The following is a 26,587-nucleotide window of genomic DNA, read 5'->3' as shown; positions in this document are numbered from 1 at the left end:
AAAAAATACTAAATCAGGCTACCAACTCAGCCATCCATACCCAGTGAAAGCCAGGGGGAGGGGACAGCACTGAGAGTAAACTGATTGAAGTTTTGACCCCCAACTCTATCACTAACTTGCTGTTTGGGTTCTCAGAGCATCAGTCCCTGAATCCATAATGTAAGAACACAGTGTCTGTCAACCTTGACCCTAACTGATGTATGAGCTTAGACAAGTTAACACGTCCCCTTTAAGCCTCAATTCCCTCCTAAGTAAAGCAAAGCTAACCGCACCTGTGTTGCAGGAGTGAGGGAGCCGGTGTGCTGGACACCATGAAACCCTCGCTCAATCTCCTCCCCAGCTCTGACTGCCCTACCTGCACAATCTCTGCAGGTGTCACAGAATGGAGCTGCAGGTGAGGTGAGGGCAGAATCAGGCCCCCTGGGAGATGAAAAGAGGTGCATCCGGGCCTCATAGGAAAAGTCATAGGAAGGGGCTGCTCCATGAGATAGTGAGCACCCCTCACCACTGGAATCCAGAGGTTGGAGGACCTCCTGACACAGTAGCAGCAGGTGGATCCCACCCTGATTGGCAGATAAGTCCAGGTGTCTCTGGAGCTTGGCTCCAAGTGAGATGGCTTCAGGAAGACATCATGGTGTAAACAGCATTGGGTGTCTGGAAACCTGAGTACCTACCCCTACCCTGGCTGCTGCCCTCAGAGAAGTCCATTTACTCGGGACCATAATGCTTCTATCTAATGAGCGAGTTGGACTAGCTCAATGTTTCCCTAATGTGGCTGATCATCACGGGCCAGAAAGCACATTAGACTCTGGACTTCAATTTCCCCTTAGCACTGCTGAGTTAGAATGTGCTGGGGCCTCTCCTGCTCCTGTGTTCCAGGGTTGCAATTAGGAACAATGCTTTCTACCTCACAGTGCCACGAGGGGGCAGCAAAGCCCAAGAAATGCAGAACACTCCCCGCCAGACACCCCCTCTAGCCTGTGTGTCCTCTTTCTCTCCTCTCTCCCTCCCCTCCCTTCATAGAGTATCTAAAAAGGATTGGACATGACCCTGGCAGGATAGAGCTTAGTTCTTTTCCCTCTACCATGTGATTGGAGAATGAAGCTACCCTCCTTGTAAAGAGAACAGGAAAAGGAACTAACCTGAGGCAGGCATCTTCCTAAACCAAGTGATGCATGTGCTCTGAGTATCAAGTGTGTGGGGATGGCATCATCATCTGCAACATATGTGACTACGGGCTTGGACAGGGTCTCACTAGTCAGGGACAGAGGAAGGATTTGAACCCAGTACCAATTCAATTCCAAAGCCTGGGGGTCTTTCTCCTGCACCAACTGGCCCCTCCATCAGTAGCTGCTCACGTCAGGACCTCAGAGGCATTCCACGTCAGCCCCGCAGGTGAGGCCCAGAAGGGATTCCTACACTTAAGGGAGGAAACTGAGGCTCAGAGAGGGAAGGAAATTGTCTCAGAACACACCTTGGGCTAATGGTGCTGCCCAAGCAAAAACCAGGTCCCCAGTTTCCTTCTTCCTTTCAACTAGGGATGTGGTGAGGCAAACAGAGTCTAGAGCTGAATCAGGGGCTTCCTTTTAGCAAGCTGTGACCCTGGGCAAGTGGCCTGACTCTCTGCACTTCAGTTTGCTCGTCTGCAAAATGAATGAGACATTTCCACCTGTGGTAGATGCTGTAAGTGTCCTTCTCAGCCCCCACCCCTTCTTGCTTCCTGATTTTGTGCAGGTTTCCATCCCTTGTAGAGGTGACCCTGGCCTTTGCCATCAGCCTGAAGACGATGCAGTGGTGAGGAGAGAACAGCCAAGGAATGGAGCTGGACCCTTGCTCCTGATGAGCTCCTGACGTCCACTACAGGAGTCCAGCTACCCCTGGACTTCCAGGGAAAGGGGGGTGATGCCTGGAGTCCTCTTGAGCCAACCTTCCTGTCACTAGCCCTGGAACTCACCTGCCAGATTCACAACCTGACGGAGATGCCACCTGCCAGGATAACCCTGTAAGTCCCTGAGGAGGACAGTGTCCAGCAATGCAGGGTCACTAGGAGCCCGTCCTACCACTCTTCTGTTGTCCCCCCACTGACACTTCAGCCAGGGCTCATGGCCACAGCCATGCAGTAGAGATGCTGGCAGAGACTCGAGCTCTGGAGCTATCCACCAGGGCTTAAATCATAGTCCTTCCGCTTACTAGAGGTGACCCTGGTGTAATATTTCAGAGCCTCCATGTCCCCACCTTTAAGATAAAGATAATCCCTACTTCTTCGAGTTATTTTGAGGATTAAATGAATTATGATATGTGAATCCCTGAGAATGGTGTGTGGCACATGATAAGCTCAATAACTCGGTCTGCAAACCTAATCATATCTGTTTTTAAAGGGTTGCTGAGCTCTTGCCAGGCTGGAATGTATTTCTGACTTCCTGCCCTGTGAAGCCAGGGGGGTTGTCTGTGATGGGACTGTGGCTAGAGGACCTGGTTCATGAAATTGTGGTGTGACCTTGAGGGACTCATTCTTAAATCTCTGGGCTTAGAATGAGTCAGCTGTGAAGCAAAGCAACATGCCACTGAGATCTCTTGACCTGCCGGTCTCTGTTGCTCACTGGACTTGTTTGGGCCCTTTTTTCATCCTGATGTGAGTCCCCGTGTCATGCCAATGCTGGAGCTCCGTGGGTGTCTTTGGATTCAGTGGACATCTCTAGACCTCTTGGCTCTGGGCACTGAGCCAACTATTGGAATCCTTCTTCCTCTTTCTATCTGGCAGATGTTGAAAGAAGTCAGGGTCAGGGCAACCTGTTTTCATGCTCTGTTGTCTGTTGTCTCCATCTTGAAATCCTCCCTCGTTTTTGAACAAGGAGTCAGTCTGTACTGGGCCTGGCAGATGATGGAGTAGATCCCAGTTTTTGTTCATACATCTGAGTCCCCGAGTCATGTGCCCCCATTCATTGAGCCAGGGGTGGGGGATAATGAGCTTCACTCCAGACCACATAGACCAAAAGAAGGGGAAAGCTGGCTTGCTAAAGGAAAATTGAACCACTGTGATCAGAAGGAGGGAATGGTTACCACAGAGACATGGGAGTGGGAAAGTTTCACATGGTGCAGTCCTGAGCTCTTCCTTACCTGGAGCAGAGCCTGGTGGGTCCATGGGGCACCATGCACTGTGGTGGCAGCAGCCCTGCTCTCCTGCAGGCCCTGACTCCAGCAACCCTGACAGCACCCCTGCAACAGGAGCATCATGAACCCTGTTCTAAGAAGGGAAAAAGAGCGTGAGTCTCATCTTCCTGTGTCGTGAGAAGCAGCTAAGGAGCCCCTGGCCCACTCCCTCCCCCCGGGTTCTGTGTTCTCTGCAATCCTCGGCTTCCCTGTCATGGTCATCTGTCATGACCTGTTTACCTGTGTGTCCTCATTGTAGATGGTGAGCTGGAACCTGGCTAATTCCTCCCTGTGGTTCTAGTGCTTAGAATCCAACTGGGCTCCTCCTATTAGTAAATGCAGAGGGACAGAGAAGAAAGCAAGGAATCTCCCAGGCTGAAAGGGCTCAGTATCAGGCAGGAAAAGGAGGCAGTGAGGAAGAGGAAGTTGAGTGCAAGGAGGTGCAGGAAGGTCCACTCCACTGTGGTGCAGGAGTGTCACCAGCCAGCCAGCTGTGTGTAAAATGGACACCAGAACAGAGTGCAGTGGAGTAGAGTCTTGGCTTTACTTTGTAGGTGTATTGACGGTAATAGCACTGATGAGGAATTCTGATACCATTTTGTGTGTAGGCTGAAAGAACGATCAAGGCTTGCTGTCGGAGAAAATGTCTGTTTATTGAGGAACAGCTCTGCATATTTATAGAGCGGGGACGGTTTGACAGTTATGACAGTTTAATGGTTGAACGGTTTGACAGTTGGCTGGGGTGCTTTCTGATTGGTGGGTAAGGATCATGTGAGCCAGCAGGGCTCACCATTGGACGGCTCTTCTTGGGGGATGGGGAAGTTAGTCTTCGGAGCCAGGCGACTCCCAACATAGGCTAGAGCAAATCTATTGTTTAGGGGAATAATGGTTGTCATACTCTGTGAGAGAGGGTAGAAAAATGTGGAAAAGTTAGCAAAAGAAGAACCTGTGTTGTGCATAAAAGTGGAGATCATCCATCTCTTCCCCCCTGCCCCAAAATCTGGGCATAGAAACAATAATATCATACTACAAATAAACACACTTAGCAACCAGTTCTTGTTTTTTAAATACTATTCCCTAACTTAAAAACAAAAACCTTGAGCTTCTTGGCCTATTTCCAGGTGTGGAGCAGAGTATTCTGAGGCAAGCCTGGAATACCTTTTGGGTCAGAAAGCATGAAAGTGCTTCAAAAACTGAAGGAGACATGTCCAATACACAGGAGCCACCTTGAAGGGTTGTCCACTGGCTAAATCTGAGATAGCTGAGCACTGAGTAAATGATGGTGAGGATGTATCATAGTAGTGTCATAGCTTAACTGAAAAAAATGAGAATCCATGGGTCCATAGTGACAAACAAAAGTAGAGGTGCCACCGTGCTGGGGCATGCTGCTCTGCCCTAGACCTCTGTCTTTCCCTGGGCAGGCACAAAGGGGACCATTTGAGAAGAGTCATTGAGAAGAGTGGGCAAGACAGAAGCTGGAAAGGCTCAGTTCTGCGGGATTTGATGAAGTTGAGGCTGTGTGGTGAGAGGGGAGGTGTTGCCAAATGAGAACACGTCTCTCTTCCCTGCTGCACGTTAGCCAAGGACTCAAAAACTGGTGGCTTCAAGTCCTGCTGTGACGCACAGATATTTGTGTTCACTGATTTTTCTTCTTTTTTTCAATTGGGAAAATTGCACTTGAGCTTTAGATTTCTAGCTTCCTTTAAAAACTAGGTAACCTGGCCTATATCCCCAAATGGGAACCGGGGGCTAGAGCCAGCAGCAACAGCTCCATTCAGAGGGGCCCCATCCTCTTACTCACCAGAGTCAACAGGTTGCCTTCATCCTGCCTGGCCCCTGGGGGTATTAGCATGTATGAGCAATGGTTTAAACCATGCTGCCTCTGAGAATGAGTGACCATCTTGAGGAGCCCGGTGTGAGTGTGTGTGTGTGGCAGTGTCTGATTGGCCAACAGGACAACTAAGCGAATAAAGAGGTGAGTCCCTTGTGTACTTGTGAAGACGGGATCTGGAGGGACTCTTCCTGGACTTCACCCAAGGATTTGGTGCATCCAAGTCCTCTCTGGTACTGGAACCCCCCATTTCCCTCCCCCCCACTTATCTTATGGCTGCCTCTCTTTGACCTTGCATTGCAAGGGCACAGTGGGATAATCATGTGAAACAGGAAGAGAAGGAGATAAAACCAGAAGAAGACCATTCCTAGATCTATGAACTGGAATTCTCCAGGAAGGTGGTGGAGGCTTCCTGGGTAATACTTGAGGGAAGCATTTTTGAAGGCAGCCTAAATATGATAATAGGGTATGCAAGGTGAGGAACTGGGAGAAGGATTTCAGCCTTTACATGAAGCAGAAGGCACCGGTGATTGTCTACCCAATAGCCATCCTCCCCTTCTGACTAACAAAAATCCTAATTTTTTTCAGACAGTAATATGCCCAAACACAGAAAATAAACTGTGATTGGGTTAAGCCAATTGTGGTAGCTCCTTTGCTTTAATTAGTCCAGGCACAGCGTGAATCCAGTTCTGCCCCATAAGATATTTGAGCTATCTGCTGGAGGATTCTGGGGGAATTTTCCTTAAAGATTAAAGTCCTTCTTGCTTCCTGTTCTCATTGCTGCCACTTGATGAGGCTGTACTTGGAGCTGCAGTCACCATCTTGCCAACATCAGACACTGAGCTCTGAAGCCAGCCTGTGCTGGGGAAGGATGAAGGCAGTGTGGGTCTCAGCGTGAACTTGTTGAATGACAAATCATGTTCTCCCGTACCTGTGGACTTAGAAGGATAGTTTTCTTAGAATACGAACCTTGGCATTACTGACATCATGAAAGAAAGGAACAATAAGATATTCAGACACAGAGCAGGCACTCAATAAATACTTTTCAAATGAAGAACTCTGACTTTAAGTTTAAACATCTTGATTCAGGCACCATCTCCCTGCTGACAGGCTGTGCTGCATCAGGAGAGTCAAGCAGCCTTTCTGAGCTTGTGTGGAGCATAGGGATAAAGAGAACTCCCCTGATTGTCTTATGAGGTTGTGACAATCAAATGACATAATGTAAGATCAAATTATAAAACTCTGAACAAGTGCAAGGGGTTAATTTGCTATCGTGGAATGGAAAACATGAGAATTTAGCTCACCCAGTTATACAAGACCTTCTTTGTTAAATGTGGATAAGTGAAATTGGCCTCCGTCTGTTCGAGGCCTGTTTTTTTTGTTTTTTTTTGTTTGTTTGTTTGTTTGTTTTGCTTTGTTTTGTTTTCTTGTTCATTATCTCCTGTAACTGTGGACTTAGAAGGATAGTTTTCTTGGAATACAAACCTTGGCACTACTGACATCACCAGACCCCACAAATGAGCCCTTTTGACTTGAGAATGAGGAGTTTAGTGGCAGCTGCTAGTTGAAACGAAACTTTTTACCCCGAACAATCAAAACCCAGCTCTCTTGCCCCTTGATGTGATCTGCTTAGCTTGTTGTTAGTGATTGCTAGGGTGTGGTATTGACAGAAAAGTTTAGCAAAATGTAGGGGTAGCCTGTCCTTTCACAGGGGATGGCTATGTGGTGTAAATAATCCTCTTTTAATCACAGTTCAAACATGGTCCTAAAACAAGATGTTTGTGCCAAAAGAAATTCCAGGAGGCATTACCCAGATGGTGGGGGTGTGTGCGTGGAGCAGGGATGAGCCAGTTAAGTAATAGAACCATCAGCCCCCTCCCCCCGCGGGTGTGCATCTTTGTTGTGTTAGATTACCCAAGAGTGAATCCAAACTTCATTTCTCCCTTTAATAAGCACCTTATTCTAGTTTTCTTGCTTTTTAAACTATAAAAGACATGGTCGTATTTTCTCCTTACAGCATCTAAGCAAACACATATGGATTTTAAAGGTGATTTATTTGGGGATCATTTTAGATTTCCAGAAAAGCTGCTAAAATGTCACAAGGTGTTCCCTATGTGTCACCCAACTTCCTTAATATTGACATCTTACGTTAGGGCAGATCATGTCCTCACAGCTGATACACCACTATTGTGGCATTATTAACTCAAGTCCACACTTCATCCACATAGCCTTAGTTTTTACCTAATCTTTTTTTCTATTACAGGATCTAGATGGGATACCATGTTGCATTTAGTCAGGCTTCTTTTTGTATCAGCAACAAAAAAGTCTCCCTCCCCCCAACCCCATTTAAAAGTAAAACCATCAAGTTAAAGTTTAGGAAATTTTTTTGTTGGTTTGTTTTTTAATTTGTTTGGAGAGAATAAAAGTTGCAGACCTATGTTGCCAAGAAAACCATTTCTAAGTTTAATTGATATTGTCTTTCCAAGCTTGAATGTGTGACTCTAGCTCTTTGCCCTCAGTTAATGGAGGATGTGCTCAAATTTCCCCTCTGAGTAACTGGGGGAAAGTGCTCAGTTTTAGTTTCCCATTCTATCACACACAGATGTTGATATCTCCATGCAGGGTTATAGTAGAGGTTAGATACAAACTAAATTAAAACATCAGCACAGCAGAAAATACTATGATGTAATAATAATAGCCTTTGTTGTTATTCTTCTATATTGAAGGAAACAGGCATTTGGGTTATGTTTTATTTAGGGGTCACTTGTTTCAATCTTCCATTGCCTCTGAGTAAAAGCATCTACAATATTACCATCCACAAATATATCCGAGCAACATCCTTCCCTGTTTTATTTTTTTTTTTTGCCTTTTGTGAAACAATACAGTATATGATTTATTTTTCCTGACTTCTAAAAATCATACTATCCTTCGAGGCTTTGGAACTTCCTCCACAAAGTCTTCCATGATGTTCTCATTGCTGATGAAAAGGGATGAGTTTTCAAGCCAGGGAAAATCAGGAAGACCTCTGAATCTGTTTGCATATCTTCAAACTGGAATCTCAAAGAGCCACGGTGTGCATTAAAGAAAATGGTGCATATAAAATACTAATGCCAGCATCTAGCACATAGCACATTCCTCCAAAAAGATAACAGTTTTTCTTTTTGATAGTGGTTGTGAAACTGGAAAGAAGAACAGGAAATCTATGAAGGACAGTCATATAGTCACAGGTCTTGGTGGTTAATTGATTGTATGGGGTGGAGGAGGGAGAGTCAGGAGTGGCATTAGTTCCTAACTTTCCAGCAAGAGAGAGGAAGACATTCAATGGAGTTAGGGAAACGTTCAATGTCTGGATGGACTGTTGAAACTAGAAGACATGGCATTTTGTCCTGGGCATTTGGAATTTAGCAAATTTTTGGGACATCCTGAGACAGATTTCCAAAGGTGGTGTTTCATCTGGGTCAGGAGCTGAGAAGAACAATCTTTCAGTGGTCGATTGGCATTCACCATTGTATAAATGTTACCTGAAACCAGAGAGGAGAAACTCACCCACAGCTCATAGTGAAAGGAGCAACCGGGCAAAGGGTAGAAGCTTGAGGGACATCAGCACTTTAGAGAAATATAGGGAGTGAGGAGTCCAGGCAGAGATGCAGACCTCTTGAAGAGGCTGAGACATAAGGCAATGGCGAGAGGTGAGTTGAAGAAGAAAGTGTTGGGTATGTTAGAGGAAGAGTTGACCATGTTTAAATGCTGATGGGAAGGTGTCGATGAGAAGGATGGATGGAAGGAAGGTATTCTGGAAAGGAAGAGAAGAGCTAAGAGGAGGGAGGGACATGAAGACCTGTGGAAAGCACCTGTGTGGTTGCAGCTAAATTTTTGGGTGCAGTGGTTGGAATTTGGCCTGATAGCTTCCTTTCTTCTCTCCCCTTATTAAAGTAGTATATATGTTTAGATAATTATTTCTCAGAGTGGCACCAGGGAACCCCTGGGAGTCCCCAGGTCCCTTCCAGATTTATACAACAGTGTCTTCCACAGACTACATGTGTGATGATGTCACTGTCTGTAGCTGCTTATAGAATGTGTGCTCATATGTTCTTGTGTTTCCTAGAATTTTCTAAGATTTATGTGCACTTTTGGAGATTAACTCTTTTTTTTCTTGGTGCTCCTACTTATTTTCTTCAGTTATACCTGCTATAACATTGGTGACCCCCATCATCTTATAAATGGTTATTTTGAAATCCCCAAGTTTTCTTTGAATCTATGCAGAAACACAAGAAGTATACTTTGTGGTCTTGTTTAGCACCGATGTTTAATGTTTTTTTTGGACAATGTTCACACTTCAAGATTTTACCAACAACAGCTGTAATTTTAGAATTTTATATTTTATTTTAAAGAAAAGATTTTTTTGTCATAGATTTTTCTTGTATTTAAGAATGAATTGCTGGGCTTGGTGGTAAATGCCTGTAATCCTAGAAACTCTGGAGGCTGAGGCAGGAGGATTGTAAGTTCAAGGCCCAAAGCAACTTAGTGAGACCCTGTCTCAAAATGAAAAATAAAAAGGGCTGGGGATGTGGCTCATTGGTTAAATATCCTGGGTTCAATTTCCAGTACCAAAAGAAAAAAAAAAAGAGATGGATTGTTGGCTTTTAAAAAGGAGACAAGAAGACTCACTTTTTTTTACCCTGTAACTATACTGTCTACTTCTAATGGTAATTTTTTTTTGTACTGGGGATTAAACTCAGGGGTGCTTTATCAATGAGCTACATCCCCAGGTGTTTTTATATTTTATTTTGAGACAGATTCTCCCTAAGTTGCTGAAGCTGGCCTTGAACTTATGATCCTCCTCTCTCAACCTCCCAATTCACTGGGATTGCAGGTGTGTGAGCACCTGACTAATGGTAATAATTTTTTAAAAAGATGAAAATGATATATTGAAGAGTTCTCTGATTCATGAAAGGGAGAAATAATTATTAAAAACTGGATAAAAACTGTTAATAAGAAAGAAGATATGTATGTCAAAAGTTATCTTTTCCATAACTTTATTAACATTAATAATTTACCTTAATTTTCTTACACAAGACACCATATTTGGATAGTATTATTCTTCCATTTATGCAGTGATTTTTCAAGCACTGGGGATTGAACCCAGAATCTGACACGGGTTAAACAACGGTTCTACTGCTGAACTCTATCCCCAGCCCTTTACTGAGACCAATCAGCCCTTTGAGACCAATCATTCAAAGTTTAAAGGAAGGAATTGAACTTTTAAAACACAAACATGGTGCATTCTTTAAATATTTAAAAATTGCTAAAACTTTCAGAGTTAAAATGAAAGAGCCACTACAGCTCTTTGTTGTCATGCTACATTGATAACTGAGAGAGTAAGAAAGCCCTGAATAGTCTCATTACTGGACACCTACTGGAAGAAAGTCGGTAGAGAAGTCATGATGGTGCTATTTTCCAGTGATATAGGAACTCATCTAAAACTTAGTTAATAAATCATCTACAAATACATAGAGATTGTCCGTCCTCTTTGAAAATGGACAAATGCATAGAGATGCCTGGACTTCTTCTTTTGCTTGTATCCATTTAGAATTTGTACTAATCATCAAAGAAGGTTATTTTATGTGACTGACAACAAACACAAGGGTTGTTCATTTCAAGTATGGAGTGTCTTTTTAAATCTGGTGCTTTATTCTGGAACAACTGTATTGATGTTTTTATTGATAGTGCAAAAGCAATGGTCAGTACAATCACTCACAACCTTTAAATAAATCAAGGCAGTGGCACCAAAGTTTATTTGTGGTCATTAGAGTGTCTGCAACTCCCTACCACCACTCATGACCACACAAGGCCTATTTCACTTAAAAATGTGCTCAATAAAGTAGTAAAAGTAATTGATGATATTCAGTTTTAACCTTAAGTGTTTAACATATAATCCTTTAAATATTCTGTATGATGAAATGAGAAATGTGCAAAAAATGCTTCTGCTGCATACTTAAGACTTTTATGATGCGATGGGTGGTGATATTAACAAATATGACGTTTGATGATATATGAAGAGGGTCAAAATTCATTCATTTTGAATGAATATTTTACCCCTGTATAGTTTTGCAACATGATCTTCTGGTTATGTGAAGGATATTGGGTTGCTTCTTCTGCCTGGCTGAAGTGAATGATGCTGCAGTGAACACTAGGTGTCTGCAGGGTACTTGGGCTCCAGATGTTGACACAACTCCATCCCCATGCCGAAAATGGTTTTTGATTGCAAATTCACTACCCGATTGAGTGGACAGGGAGGGAGAGGTGGTCACTTCTGGTCAGCCTCCCAGCTCTAGATCTCTCAGAAACAGCAGAGGGAAGCTGAAAATAGACCAAAAATCTCTTAGAGCAGAGAGTTCCCTGTCTGAAAAGAAGACTCAAACTTGCATTGAATGCTAACCATGTGTTGAGGAGGAAATGGGGGGAAGTTTCTTGAATTATAATCATGAAAATAGTGACAATGTTATTTTCTGCACCTTCTCAGGATAACGTGAATTTTAAGGAATCCCAGGGGCCGGGGATGTGGCTCAGTGGTAGACAGCTTGCCTTTTATGTACTAGGCCCTGGGTTCAATCCACAACACCATCAAAATAAATAAAGGAAAAAACCCAACTCTGCCATGTTAAGGCAAAAGCTCAGCAGGAGACCTTAGTAAGGAAGAGATTTGTATTATTTTAAAAGAGGGTTAATTTATGTAGATTATATTCACATTTCCACTATAATACAAACTTTCTAAATTCAAGCTTGAATTTAGATAAAAACAGTTTTTTTTTTTTTTTTTCACTGTTGGGTTATAGGTTAGGATCACAAAGAAAAATGGGTCTGTGTGGCTGATGTGACAGAGACCAATCTCTCAAGGAGCATAAAAGTCCCCTTCCCCAGACTGTAACCTGGTGTTCTTTACTCCCTAGATTGCTGATTAAATAAATCATCCCTGCTGAAAGCTAGTCTTTAAGGAAATATTATTTCACTTGTGGACTGACTACAGAGTCTATTATTCCATGATTGTAGTTGGCATTCCTAATAAAACTAGTCATACACAGAAGGCAATGATTCACCTGGGCGTGGTGAATGATGCTGCAGTGAACACCAGGTGTCTGCAGGGTACTTGGGCTCCAGATGTTGATTCACACCTGCAATCCTAGAGGCTGAGGCAGGAGGATTTCGAGTTCAAAGCCAGCCCGGCAAAAGCAAGGTGCTAAGCAACTCAGTAAGACCCTGTCTCTAAATAAAATACAAAATAGGGATGGAGATGTGGCTCAGTGTTTGAGTGCCCCTGAGTTCAATACCCAGTACCAAAAAATGAAAAAAGGCAATGATTCAAAACCAATTTTGAAGTTTTCTTAGGAAATACACCTTCAAAGAGGAAAAGTATTGTATATTTGAACCATTAGACTGACTTGCATTGACTTCATTTAGCCCATCATTTCAACCTTAGAGAAAGGGAATATTACTGAAAACTCAACTTTCTTGTTACACTTTTCTGGAGCTATTTTCCTTGTCACATGATAAGTATGGTTATTTTATAATACAGCAAAGCAGAAAATCACTGGACTGAGAGCCAGAAATAGGTTAAATAGTTATTATTGTTGTTATTATTATTTAACCAGGGATTGAACCAGGGACACTTAACCACTGAGCCATGTCCCCAGCCCGTTTATTTTTGTTTTTTATTTTGAGACAGGGTCTTGCTTAACTGCTGAGGCTGGTTTTGAACTTGCAATCCTCCTCCCTCGGCCTCCCAAACCACTGTGATTACAGGCATGCCCCACCAGGTCTGGCCCAAAATAGGTTCTAATTCCGGCATGGCTATTTACTAACTGGGTGGTTTTGGACAAGTGCCCCCCCCCCCTCTTAGCTTACCTTCTATAAAACCCAGCACTTGGACTAGTCCATTTCTTTCAGCTCTCACATTCTGTGAATTAATTACATCACTTGGTCATTGTGTCCATTCTACTTTTTATTTGGTATCTGTTCATTTGATACATATTTACATATATAAAATCTGTACATAGTAAAATACAAAATAAGTATTTCTTTATAAGTTATATGATTAAACAGCTACCTTTTTTTAAAGTTGGAAAAACCATTGCAAAAAAAAAAAGAGAGAGAGAGAGGGAGAGATATCTATCTAGTCCTTTATAGCATTCACAATAACCTTGGTATAAAATATCAATACAAAACATATGTACAAAATAGTGTACAGTTCATAGAAGCTGTGCAAAGACAGCAAAGTTCAGTTAAAAAAAAGAAAAAGGAAAAAAAAAACATCAAAGAGGCTTATGGATATCACTGTCTGTGCACATCATACCCAGGAACTCTGCAGCTCAGTGACACCTCTCCAGAAATAATAAAAGGGCACAAGGCAGAGTGCTTGGTGCATATATTATGGATGTACAAATTTAAAAGAAAAAGCATTAAAACACACATAACAAAATACAGAATCTTCCCCCACTTTGGAGAATTCATTTCTTTCCCCCATAGAGCATTTGGAAATAAAAGACTCAATATTTTCATTTCCCTTAGTCAGAGGCACATTCTTTTTTGAAATTCTTGTGCTTTCTAAGAAAACTACTAAGGGAAGAGTGGTGGGAGTGGGGGGTCACGCCCCTTCAGGAGGATCGAGGCCCTTGCTACTTAGCACGGAGAAGTGAGGGGATCTTGGAATTAGTTATGCGCTTGGTGTTTGGACCCCTAACTCAGCTTCCTCTTTTATGAAAAGATTTTCCTACTGTAAAGGGCTGGGTAGCTAAAGAGCAGCAAGGCCGGGTTCACAATTCACTCCAATTCACTCCAGGCTGTGGGAGTGGAAACCTCACCTCCCTCCAGTATTGGATAAGCAAGATGGAATGAAGCCCTGTAGAAAAGTTAAGACTGGGATCTGAATTTCTGTGGGGAGGCTGTTTGGAGGTGGTGTAGAGGAAGGAAATGTCTCTTTGGGACAACAGAAGGAGCAGTAGCACCTGGATGAGGTGATGGTTCTGCAGCCCGGACCACAGCATTGCAGGCAGATAGGATCCCACCTCTTCAATTTCAAAGCACTTAGAAACGGTACAGGGATGGGGTCGAGAGGGGGCAATTCTAGGACACGGTGATTTCCTCTTCCCCCTCAACCTCCTCATCCTCCTCGGAGTCTGAGAAGTCCGAAGGTTTGCCAGGGCTAGTAGAGTGCGCTGGGGAAGCCGGCAGTGGCCCTTGGAGTCGCGGATCCCGCACGTGCCGGGGGTCGGGGGGCACGTGGTAGGCCAGGCGGTGACGGGGGCTGCCAGGGCGCTCGTCCTCCTCCTCGTCGTCCCCGTGGCCCTTCTGGCCCACGTCGCTAAGGTCCGGGTGCGGATTGAGTTTGGTGGGAAGGGTCTGTTCACGGCAGCCCCCGCTAGATAGGAGTTCTCGCTCCTTGGAGTTCCTCCATTTCATGCGTCGGTTTTGGAACCAGATTTTCACCTGGGGCACCGGGGCAAGCGAGAAGCTGGGTCAGTGGTGGTGGGGTGGGGGCGAGGGATGCGCGCGAGGGAGGTTGCCAGCAGGGCGCACAGGGAGGACCCGGGAGGGCTCTCTTTCTCCGCCTCGCCCTTTTCCCTTCCCACTCCCCGAAGTGATTTCCGACAGGTTACAGCATTTGCTCCACACCCACCCTGACAGCCCGTCTCTCTTGCCCCATCCTCTGGCACCTAGCCCAGATGGACGGGGGTGGGGGACTCTGGGCCTAGACAGATGGATCCAGGGTTGGGAGCGAGCGGTCCTGGGGAGCCTGGGGAAGCCAGCTCCTGCACTTATTGCTTCCCGGGCCTCATTTCTCCCAGTTGCACTTTTTCCTAAGCACTTTCAGAGATCCCTCCCAATTGATTGACACGGGGGGCGGGGAGGGGGGTGATCGCGAGCAAAGCGGCTGTGGAGAGACTGCCCTCACCTGCGAGTCCTTCAAGCCCAACTTGGCCGCCAGCTTCTTGCGGTCAGGCTTGCTAATGTACTTCTGCTTCTGGAACATCTTCTCAAGCGCCTTGCGCTGCACGTCGGAGAACACGGCTCGGCGCAGCATGCCCCTGCGAGGCTTTCCTCGAGCCGCCAGCGGCCAGGAAAAGGTCCCGGGGATTGGCACGACGCTAGAGGACGCTGCAGGGTGGAAAGGCGGCGAGTGAGTGGCGGGTGTCCCTCGGGGACTGGTTAGAGTCCGCCCCTCCTTCGCGGTTTTCCCTGTGTTGTTCTCTCTCAACCCTTCGTCTCTTTAAAGCACTCCTTTTTCTCCCCCTGGAGAATAGGCCAGGAACCTACAAACCTGCAAGAGTGAAAGGCTCTTTCCGCCCAAATAGCTTTCCCTTTCAACCGTGCAAACCCGGATTAAGAAAAACCACGAAAACAGACCTGTTGCTTTTTTCCATTCAAAGATCTCAGGGAAACAAACATGCGTAGACCCGTTAAAATAGCAACAGAAAGAATAAATTACAAAAATAAAATATCCAGCTGAGGCCACTCACTTTCTTCCCTAAGCTTGTATCATCTTGGTGGCTTTTTGCATTCTTTAGATGAAAATGAAGTACTTTGCTGGTGTAACAGAAAAGGGAAAATCCGCCTTGGATTTTTTGTTGTTGTTGTTGTTGAAAAATCCAATCAGTATTCATCTTTTTTATATTAATCTTTCCTCCCCTCCCCCACAAAATGTAAAGAATTCGGCCCGAATACATGAAAAGTGGCAGCTAATTAGCACATTGACCGCTTCCCAATGGGTATTGGCATGATAAAAAGAAGGAGAGTTTCGCTTTAAGGGAGAAAAAAAGAAAAACAAAAAGAAACAGAGACTCTAATGAAGCGTGAATGGTAATTGTGTAGTAATGAACTAACAGAAAAAGACTGTGGACAAGCAGCGAAAGCCATATATTACTGGGACAAAAGAGATTTACACTTTCAAACTAAACACAACTGCAGGCCAAGACCATTGGGAGAATACTGATGGCAGAGGCTTCTCTTCCCCGAATCGTTCTCATTAAATGGACATGAAAAGCTATTTATAAAGCTCGGGTTGTTTTTGTTAGAGCATTGAGATGAGTGAGAAAGGGAGCAAATTCCATTATCAGCAGGAGCATGAATGTTTGGAGGGGTGCGTTTGGTGAATTTTCCCTCTTTAAAAAAATCAATTGCTCGTTTCTTTTGCAGATATTTGGAAGTGCTGTCCTGGTTTTACCATCCCCCACCGTGCTCAGTCTTCTCCCTGGTCTCCTCTGAGTTTTGACCAGTTGCAGAGTATGAACCATAGTGGAAAGTGTTAAGTGTTTCCCTTTAGATGGGGGCCCAATTTGGACCTGGCTGCAACGGTTTCTTGCTTTACAAGCTCAGCGCCCTTTAAAAAGATATGGCGGTGGGGGTTGGGAGGATATGAGAGGGGTTGGGAAATCAGGTTGGAAATAGATGGTGGGGGTAGGAGGAGGATCTAGCCTCCCTCCCCTTGGGCGACCCCCGCCATCCCACACAAGAGGGCACCCCATGTGGTCTTGTGAAAAGCCCAAGTCCTGAATGAATCTTAAAGAGAAATTAGCCCCGGCTGGTAGGTGTCTCTCGACGGCGTGGAGGGGCTAGGGCCGGTCTGTGTGTGGCTGCCCGGAGGAGCTGACCAATTGGTCATGGTGCTGAAACCTTTGTGGAGAATCGTGGCCAAGTGCACTGACTCTGTGGGAAAACGGCGGCGTGAAGGGATGCCAACAGCTCCTCTCCGGGAAGGGAACCGCCTCAAATTGGGACCATGACAATTCTTGCTAATTTGTAGAGCAGGGAATTGGTGCAAAGTGTCAAGCAGTCACTGCTTGTGCTAAATAGGGCATCAAATTGGCGCAACGGATTCGTGAATGTTGTACGCCTCGCAACCTCTGAACCAGAGCGTAACCCCGAGGGGTGGACGGAGAAATATGGCTTCGGGGCAGGGAGCGACGGGCCAGGGCTGGGGCGACGCCCAGCCTTGCAGAAGGAAGGGAAAGAGACCAACCTGGGAAATAAGAAGATCTGATGAAAGGTTGGAAGGAGCCTTCAAAGTAGGGAAAGGCGAACGTCTTGGGAGGGAGGCTCTGGAGCAAGGTGGGGGATGTCTCTGGGAGAGAGAAGAGGAGAATTTGATTATGGTACAGCACATCGAATACGTGATATGATTAACACTTCGGTTAATTTCAAAAGGCATCTTTTAAAATGTATTGGTAGTAAAATAAATCTTTCTAACATTATTTCATCTGGGAGAAATCCTTCCTTTCCCGCTAAAATAATACTCTGCACCCCCCACCTCTCGCTCATTCTCAGTCCTAGACATTAAGAGGTAGGACTGGAGGAAGGAAGAAAGGAATTGCAGACCAAAATACTAGCTAGCTAATCCAATAAGCATATCATCTTGGGTTAAAAAAAAAAAAAAAGCCTGTTTTCTAGAAGTTCGAGGACAGGAACGCAGACGCCAAGGGGCGTGCACTCTGAGGTGTAGCGCCAGATAACTGCGCGCTCTGCGACTGCAACTGCTCAAGTTTGTTCAGAGGGTGGGCCGAGTCCGAGGCTTTTCTTCCAGGAATTATCTGAACCTAACTTGCATATTGCCCGACGAGGGTGGATCGGGATACCTGCATACCGACGTGCATTGGTGAATGCGCGGTACTCGCTTCATAAAAGAAACTAAGGCCTGACGGACTCTGCGAATGCCTAGCACCTGGACAGGGCCCTCAGCGTTCCACCTTCACTTACCTGTTCTGGGCGCCGAGGAGAGGATGGCATTCACCCCAAACTTCAGAAACGTGGGCTCGCTGGCAGGGGAGAGGGTAGTCTGCGGAGAACTGCCCCTCCGGCTGCCGGGACCCGGGGAGCCCAGGTCCGAAGTCCCAGAGTCAGGAACCGCTGCTGGGGCCCCTTGCCTGGGCGGGGACATGCTAGCTGTGGGCACGCTGCGGGGCAGGTAGGCGGGGGGCCGGCTGATGCGGATCAGATCTTCCACTAGGAAGCTAGTGTGCCCGGAAAATGCCGACTGAAGGGACTGGGGCAGCGTCAGGGTGGGCGTGGGCCGCAGGAGGCTAGGATACCCCGCCGGGGGCGCGAGGAGCCCCGGGAACATCATGGTAGGTGTGGGGCGGGAGAAATAACCCTTCTTCCAGTGGCCGAGGGTAAAAGCCTCGCGTCCCGCCCCTCCCGTTCCCGAGGAGCCCTCTCTTGGGCTTAGCAAATGTCTTCCAGTAAGGATCCCACTTGGGCGTCTGCGAGTCCTCCGTAGTCCTCCCGTCGAGGTGATGGTTTTATAGTGGCTCGCTTGCTAACGCGCTTTGAAAAGTGACAGCTCTGACAATGAAGTTCAACAAAGTTCTCCACTCAAGCTTCATTCGTTGGAGGCTCTGGGCTCTCTGATTGGCGCAGAGGTGCAATTTATGATTGGATTAGTCTTCATAAGCATGGCCAGCACAATGGGCCGGCAACAAAGGCCCTAGCGCATCAATTCTGCATATCGACCGCCTCTTTGCAATACAGTGTGCAACCAAAGCTCTTGCCTGGGGTTTTTGTTCGGAAGCAACACCCGGGCTAATTAAATGCCTATTTAGAAGTTTCAGATGACATCTTGCCTCATAGAAAAGGAATTATTTAAAGAATGCACTAAATTTATTTGCAGCTCCCCTGCTGAGTCTGGAAAATAAATCAATAAATATTCATAGAAATGCATCTCCAGGCTATCAGTAAAATAACTCTCTCCCGTGTGTGTGTGTGTGTGTGTGTGTGTGTGTGTGTGTGTAATGGAAAAATTTAAGTCCGTGAACATGAAAATATACCACTCTCCCATATCAAGTCCTGTCGATCCAGCTAAACATAAAGCAGATGTGAGGGATGGGTTAAATCACTGCTAGAAGTTCCACTGTAACAACCCAGAGAGACTTGGAAATCGAGGCTTTTGGGGATATTAGATGTGTCCATAAATGTTGAGGAGTTCTTGATTTGGGTCATTTCATTCTGGGAGACTAGTTGAGTTTGAGAGTTGGTGGGCGCCTGAGTCCTAAAACAAGTCTGCTGCAAACTCCCAGCAACTTGGAAAATTATTTCAAAGGAAGCTTCTCTGAAAGGAACCCCCAAGCTCACTTGGGAGGAGGAGGAGGAGGAGGAGGAGGAGGAGGAAGGGAGGGAGGGAGGGAGGGAGGGAGGGAGGGAGGGAGGGAGGGAGAGAGAGAGAGAGAGAGAGAGAGAGAGAGAGAGAGAATGATACCAAGGCTGGGCAGCAAAGTTCTACTGGCAAAAGGTTTATGCCTGCCAGAAGCTACCTTGGGCAAGGTGACCCCAACACTGGCCTTCTTCCAACCTCAAGGAGCTCTCTGCAGTTTGAGTTGAAATTCATGGCCAGACCATGAAGTGGGAGGGTCCAGAAGTCATTCAGAGAGCGCCCTAACTATTGAGGAAGACTTAACTTGGCCACAGTTTTGTAGCTTAATTAACTGCAACATACAAACATACAAATGAGTGAAAAGCCGAGGGAAGTATGCAGTTCCCAAGACTGTTGGTCCACACCAGAAAGCCTCTCCTAAATTTGGCAACTTAGAGAATCCTGGCGACAATCCCTTTACTTTCTCTGGGTTGGGACAGAGGTGGCAATGAGCCTCCATTCTCCTATTTGTCTGCTCCACGAGATAACAGATGTGTTAAATGTCCCATTCATTTCTTTAGTGTGGCTGAACCTCCCCAAAGAGAAGTGTGCAGCCCTGCCAGGCTGCCTTGATCCTATTAACCATGAACTAACTGTCACCTTCAGCTGGTTTTCCTTTTTGCTTTTTAACACAAAGCCTTCTCAAAAAAATCTTATTAACCAGCTTTATTTCTCTCGATGGTTTTGTTCAGGGTGTTTTGTGTTGATGATCTCCATGTCGCTGCTTTAACCATTCAATAAAAGTGCATCTGCGATTTATATCACATTAAACCAGAAACGTAGCCTGCTAAAGCTCTCCCTTGATTCAAATTAAAAAGTTATTTCGGGCAGGGCTCTGGAGACGAATTAATGCCTGAAGATGATGTAAGTTTTGAGCCCTAGACTGCTTTTGGAGGAGTACTGGCCCCGCAAGCAGGGATAGGGGGTGAAAACCAATCAGGAAAGGAACAACTTTTAAATAAGTGGCCATTTAAACGCACAGAGTACATTGGAGGCTCCTGGAAACCAAACAGGGAGATCTCTCCAAGAACGTGCAGGGTTCCTTTTTGAAGTTTTGCAATAAAATAGTTGAGGGAAGTCTAAACTATTTTAAACACCTGTGCTTTAACCTTGCCACAAGACAAAGTTCTATGGCCAAAGAATCTGTCTTCTCCCTCCCTCCCTGCTTCCTTTACGCCTCCGGACAGCCCCCAGTTCTCTGCTCAAGCACATGCTCTCCCCCACCCCCTTCTCTTCCCCTTCCTCTTCCTCCTAGTCTTCCTTTTCTCTCCCGCCCCCCTCCATACTCATCCACCTCCCCGCCGCGCCACCCCCCTCCCGCCCCCGCAGTCTAAAGGCCTGGAGCAGTAGTTGCCAGTTGCAGGAAGGGACTTGGGTGGCTCCAGGTGCTGGAGTCCCCCTGTCCATAAGGCACTTGCCCAGACTTTCGGATGATCGTAACAAAGTTCATATTTGCAGAAATTAGTTTGGGTTTTGTTAGGGGGAAAGGAAAGGACTTGAGGTCATCCTGGGGCCTTCGTAGTGCCCCCCCCCCCCTTCCCTAGGCCTCCTCCCCCGCTGGGACATTTCCCTGGCTGTAGTTTTTGCAGTTATTATCCGGTCGGTTGACACGCTCCATACCCCCCTGCACACATACACCGGCCATTCTGCCTCATTATAGACTAACTGCTGCTAACTTCTCTGCTTTTAAAAGGCAGCCCTGACATTTTTTGGAAGGTGGGTCAACCCCTTGCTGCGATCCACGTGGACCCCGCTTCCTGCAGTCAGACGACACGGCCTCCTAAAGAATTTCTAAGGCGCCATAGAGGAAAGCTCAGGGCGGGGGCGAGAGCTGGCCGCCTGTGAAAAGGCAAAAATAAATCCCAAGGAAGCAAGAAATCGAAGGAAAGGATCTTACTTTAAGTGATCTCCTTGAACGCGTCTTTTCAAACTCCGCGATAGCCCGAGCGGCTGCGCGGCGTGGCGGCTGCGGCTAAGACCTGTGACTAATGCCGTTTGACCTGAGCCCAGGGGTTTTTGTGCGTCCTGCCATTCATTGTAATGTCGTTATCTTCAAGTTTATTTCGGAGAAATCACTCGCGTTCTTTATCCCAAGCTGGGCTTTCTGCTTATTTCTCTTTCAAGGGGAAAGAAGACAGGAGAGGAAAAGAGAATTGCGGACCCTGGTTTGGGGTGAGGTCCTTGTCTACGCCACTGAGGCGACTGCTAGCTGCGGGAGGCGGTAGCAGATCCGGCCCCGGGCGTCCAGGGCCTAAAGCTGCCAGATCTTTCCTGGGACGGAAGGAACCCATCCTGAGGGTTTCTTTCCCCCCGAGGCAGTGGAGAGCCAGGGTGTCCCAGACCCACCTCCCGCAACAGCCTGCGCAACAGCACTGCGCTCTCCAGTGTGGGCGGACCCGGTAGCGCCGCGGGTAAGCTCAGGCCCCAGAGCGAGGCGAAGGACCCTCCAAAGTAGAGTGGCATGAACTTCCTGGCTCTCCGAAAGATGGAGAGTCTCCATTTCGGAATGGTTGGGACCGTGAGGCTGTCTTTTGCAAGCTGCGGACCCGCACGCTTTGGCGGTCGGCTGGGAAGCAGCGAGCACAGTGAAAGTGCGCTTGGCAAGACTGGCGGGACCCGAGGCGGCAGGGAAAAGCGCCTGCTGCCCGGCTCCTCTGGTCCAGGGATGGGGGACTGGGAGAGGGAGCTGACCCGCCAGGCAGAGGAGGAGGCAGCAAGGCGCTGCTGAAAGAGCTTTCCTGCCGCCCCAGCCTCTCTATTAAGACAACTCTAAGGGGTTCACCTTTAGAATAGGCCACAAGGAGCTACCGGCTGCCCCAGCCCTTTCTAGCGTTTCCCCCCTCACCCCCATCCCTTTCACACTCACTCCCCTCTTTTTCCTTGAAAATCCTTCTATTGTGCCAATCAAGCAGATGGTTTGCAGGAAATATAGCTTGGCCTCGCTGACCGAAACTAATTTTAACTAGCTTTCCAAGCCTGAAACGTTTGTTTTGCTCTTACAAAATAGCCCCCAAAACAGCTGGCAAGGGTGAATTAAACCCATTAAAGACACATTTATAAGAAATTATATTCACATAGATTGCCTGAACCCCCTTGTGCAGCCTAAGAGAGATGAGCGCATTCAAATGAAAATGTCGGCGAACGCGCCCCTCCTTAATGTAGCCTGAAAGTCTCAAAACATTTTACTAAATAGATTAACTTGACTATTGTCTTGCATCACATTTATCAGCTTCATTAAGTGAATAGCTGAACAAATATATTACGCATGCATGAAAAGCTCTTTTTCCAGGGGCCTCATTGTGTCCTCAGCCCTGACAGGTGGTTAACTGTGTGTTGTGTTTTTTTGTGGGTTTTTTGTGTTTTCTTTCTTTCTTCTTCTTTTTTAACCCGAAGAAAGAGGATCTCTGCAGAGCGCCCTGGCACAGTGCTGGCTTGGTGGGTCCCCTTGGACCCTTCAGTGATATTAACACCCAGAGTGTTGGGTGATGGTGATCTTAGCCCATTCAAGATAATCAAAATTAAATATTGGTGGGCAGGGCCTCGAGTGCTATTTCTTTCCATCCTCCCCACCCCCTTGTCTAGGAAATTAATTTCATATTACTTCTTTTCAAAGCTGACATAACCTCCCTCTCTCCTTGAAAATGAATTACCTCGCTTTTCCTTGTTTGACGGGCTCTGCAGACTGCGGGATTAGATAGCCTTTTCACTCTTATTGGATCCATTTCACTTAACTGTGTGTCTTTAGGGAAAGTCCTTGTCTTCTGGGCTTCAGTATTCTGTGGCCTTGTGGGTAACATGAGGGGTTACCCTAGAGGGCTCTTTCAGCTCTGACCTTCTAATGTTTTAATTAAAAAAAAATTAATGGGGTGCTGAGAATCAAATCCAGGACCTCACAGGAGGCTAGGCAAGTACTTTGACACTGAGCTACATCCCCAACCACATGACCTTTTAAAGTTTTAGAACACTCAGCTCTTTGTGCCTTACCATGGGCCCCAGCAGCTCCCAGCCTCTGGACCCAGGGTAACAACCAATATGACAACATTTCCAGGTGCAATTGTGGAGGGAAGAAATTCTGGAAGGTTAGGGCAGATCAGCTCTTCCTAGAAGGACTACATGGACTTGTCTTCTGCTTCTAATCTCAGGATCCACTTGGTAGGAGAATAAAAGTCCTGAGGTCACCAGCCCTGGCATCCTACCTTGTGTGCATTCTATTCTGCCTACTGCTCCTCTGCGGTCCTTGTGCCATCACAAGTAGGTGAAAGCAGGAGAGCATCTGCTCCGGCTCATTCCCCTGGTTCTGGGTCTCACCTTTAGCTGTTCTAATTACCTGCCACAGCCAGTGCCTTTCTGTCCAGTGTCTTTCTCTCCATGTCCCATCTTCTTTCCCCCTCCTCCTTCTTCCCCCCTTCTCACTCCAAGCTGGAACTATTGATTTCCTGTCCTGGACTCTTTGTAGTTAAAGAGGATTGGACAAAGGTGAGGTTCTCCAATGGACACTGGATGAGAAAGTGTATAGGATCTTTCTCTGGATCTGACAGAGTTGCTTTTATTCCTGGTGGAGAAGACAAGAGGCGACAAGGGATGGGAATGTAGCTCAGGGGTGTAGTGCTTGCCTAAGGGCACAAAGCCCTGGAGTGCAGGGAGGAAAAGAGGGAAAATGTGAGATCTGCTTGGCCCGCCCTTTGAAGGACTCTGGTGAAAACCAGATGCCTCTTATTGAGGCTAATTTCGTGTTCAGATACAGGTGGCCCCTATTTGTGTGTGAGGTGGGTCATTTGGGATACTAGTGTATTGGGTGGCAGATCCTAGAGAAACGAAGGTACCCCCCCCCCTTCTTCTGAAACAGAGGACTCTCAGAAGACTAGTTTTGTTTACTTTAAATGAATGAATGTAAGAGTTCATGGTTTATACCAATCTTCCAAGCCATCTCCGTATGCTTGTTTTATGGTTAAAACTGAATCTTTCCAACATTGAAGAGCCCTCAAGGGAAAAAAGTCTATGGACTGAGACTCTCCGAATCCAGATTCTCACCACAACATCTCCTTTTTCCTTTTTTTTTTAAATAAAGAATTTATATTCTTTTTTTAAAAAGAGAGGGAGAGAGAGAGAGACAGAGAGAAAGAGAGAGAGAGAATTTTTTTTTTAATATTTATTTTTTAGTTCTCGGCGGACACAACATCTTTGTTTGTATGTGGTGCTGAGGATCGAACCCTGGCCGCACGCATGCCAGGCGAGCGCGCTACCACTTGAGCCACATCCCCAGCCCCCTTTTTCCTTTTTTTTATGTTTAAAAAAGGAAAACCAGGAATGTGTTTTAAAACTTAGAAGAAGTCATTTGTAGATTACAGATCATAAAGGTGATCCTTGTCTCCAACCATCTCAAGTTCTTCTGCTCATTTTGTCTCTGAAATTTAGAGTTGTCCTGAAATTTAGAGGTCTGTTTCTAGTCCAGAGGTAAAGTTACTAGTCCTTCACAATGTAGTGAAAATTAATGTTTGAAATTATATGTCTTTTAATAGTTAGGAAGTCTTGGTTTTTTATTCCATGAAGAGTCTTGTTAGAAGAGCTGTTTTAAGCACTTTGCCCAGGTTTTAAGGGAAAATAGTCTGAAATGTATGGGTCTTTAAGTGCTGGATTGTCCTTTGCCTCAGTCTGAGGTTAATGCAGGAAAGAGAAGCCTAGAATCTCACCTGCTCTGCAGTTCTGCTTAGTCAGTGGAAGGAAGGGAGAGGCATAAAAGGATGTAACACTGCTCTTCCATTGGTAAGAAATGAGGTAATATGTGCATCTCTTATGACATTGCATATACTGCACAAAGCCCTGTAGATCAAATAGGCAGCTTCTGTCTACAAGGAGGAAAAACGAGACAGTCTGCTCGCCCCCATCTACCATCAACTTCCCCTCCACTTGCAGAGAGAAAAGAGGGTCACTAGACAGAGATGCCCTCCATTTCCCCCTATCAGCTTACCCTCCATTCTGTTCCCATCCCTACTGATTTAAGTCCCTTCCTGCCTCTTTGAGGACTATGCTAGTTATTTATTTTGTTTTAAATCACATTCCTTGATTCTTCTCCCTCCTATTTTGTCCAGAGCAGCTGGATTTTAGGGCCTGCACTGACCTCAGAATGACTTGCTGGCTGATTCTCCTTGTTGGTTTCGGTCAATTTGGGGAACCAACACCAGCCTCTGGACAGGAGGAGAGGAAGATCTGAATATTTATTCCTCTCATTCCCTTCTTGCCTTGTATTTCTTGATTCACTCTCCGAAGATCCCGAAGACGGCCACATTGTCCTGCCAACCTCTTGCCCTTTTGGTCCTAGAGAGAAACTGGTCTATCACTCTTTGAATCAGCTTTTCCACCACTGAGACCAAAAGACCTGACAAAAACAATTTTAGAGGAGGAAAAGTTTATTTGGGGCTCATGGTTTTAGAGGTCTCAGTCCATAGATGGCCAACTCCATTCCTCTGTGCCAAAGATGAGGCAGTACATCATGAGGGAAGGGTATGGTGGAGGAAAACAACTCAGAACTTAACAATCAGGAGACAGAGGACTCTGCTCACCAGGGACAAAATATATGCCCCAAAGACAAGCCTCCAGTGACCCACCTCCTCCAGCCATGCCCTACCCCCTGCAGTTACCATCCAGTTAATCCATTTAAGTGGATTAATACATTTGATTAGGTTTAGAGTCTTTTAAGTCAATCATTTCAACTCTAAACTTTCTTGCATTATCTCACTCATGGGCTTTTGAAGGATGCCTCAAATCTAAAACATAAAACACCACCTGTTGCTAATGGTTAGGTGTATGGACATCCCTTGGTTACTCCCTTTACCCTGCCCACATCTCTATAAGTCATATGTTACTTTTACACTGGCACATCTACTGCTGGGATCCTGACTAATATAGAGAATTGTTTTCCATTATTCTCTCTTTCAAGAGCTTTACTGCAGGTTCTTTGAGATTGTACTCATTTTCCAAAGGCCTCTTTCTTGGTGTTAGGTTCATCTCTAACTATTTCTTTTTACTGATCTCCTCTGTTATAGTTCAGATATAGTTAATGTCCCCTGAAAAGCTCATGTGTTAGGCAATACAGGAATGTTCAGAGGTGAAATGAGTAGATAATGGAAGCTGTAATCCATTTGATGGATTAGTAATTTGATCAAATTATTAATAATTTGATGGATTAATAATTTGAATGGGTTACTGGGTGGTAACTATAGGCAGGTGGGACATGGCTAGAGGAAGAAGGTCACTGGGGGCATGCTCTTGGGCAACCTCCCTCTCTCTGTCCGTTTCCCTCTCTCCAACTCTCTCTTTCTCCTTCCTGGTTGCCATAAGCTGAATAGCTCTCTTTTGCCACACCCTTCTGCATGATGTTCTGACTCTCCTTGAGCTCAGAGCAATGGAGTCAGCCAACTGGGGACTGAACC

At 45.9% G+C, this 26,587-nt stretch overlaps 1 protein-coding gene across 1 annotated transcript; it reads right to left on the bottom strand.

Annotated features, from left to right (window-relative positions):
- Positions 1 to 14,101: 14,101 nt before the first annotated feature.
- Dbx1 (developing brain homeobox 1) lies at positions 14,102 to 18,095 on the bottom strand. Its single transcript, XM_027936382.3, has 4 exons — positions 17,729 to 18,095; positions 16,995 to 17,096; positions 14,931 to 15,133; positions 14,102 to 14,464 (listed from the first exon to the last, which is right to left on the bottom strand). Exons 1-4 carry the CDS (start codon positions 18,093 to 18,095, stop codon positions 14,102 to 14,104), a joined length of 1,035 nt encoding a protein of 344 aa, XP_027792183.2.
- Between the last annotated feature and the right edge of the window lie 8,492 nt (positions 18,096 to 26,587).

The sequence above is a fragment of the Marmota flaviventris genome, chromosome 9, assembly GCF_047511675.1.
Source record: "Marmota flaviventris isolate mMarFla1 chromosome 9, mMarFla1.hap1, whole genome shotgun sequence".
NCBI classification, from domain to species: domain Eukaryota; kingdom Metazoa; phylum Chordata; class Mammalia; order Rodentia; family Sciuridae; genus Marmota; species Marmota flaviventris.
Note: the sequence above shows the minus strand (reverse complement) of the source record. Positions and strands in the feature narration are given on the sequence as shown.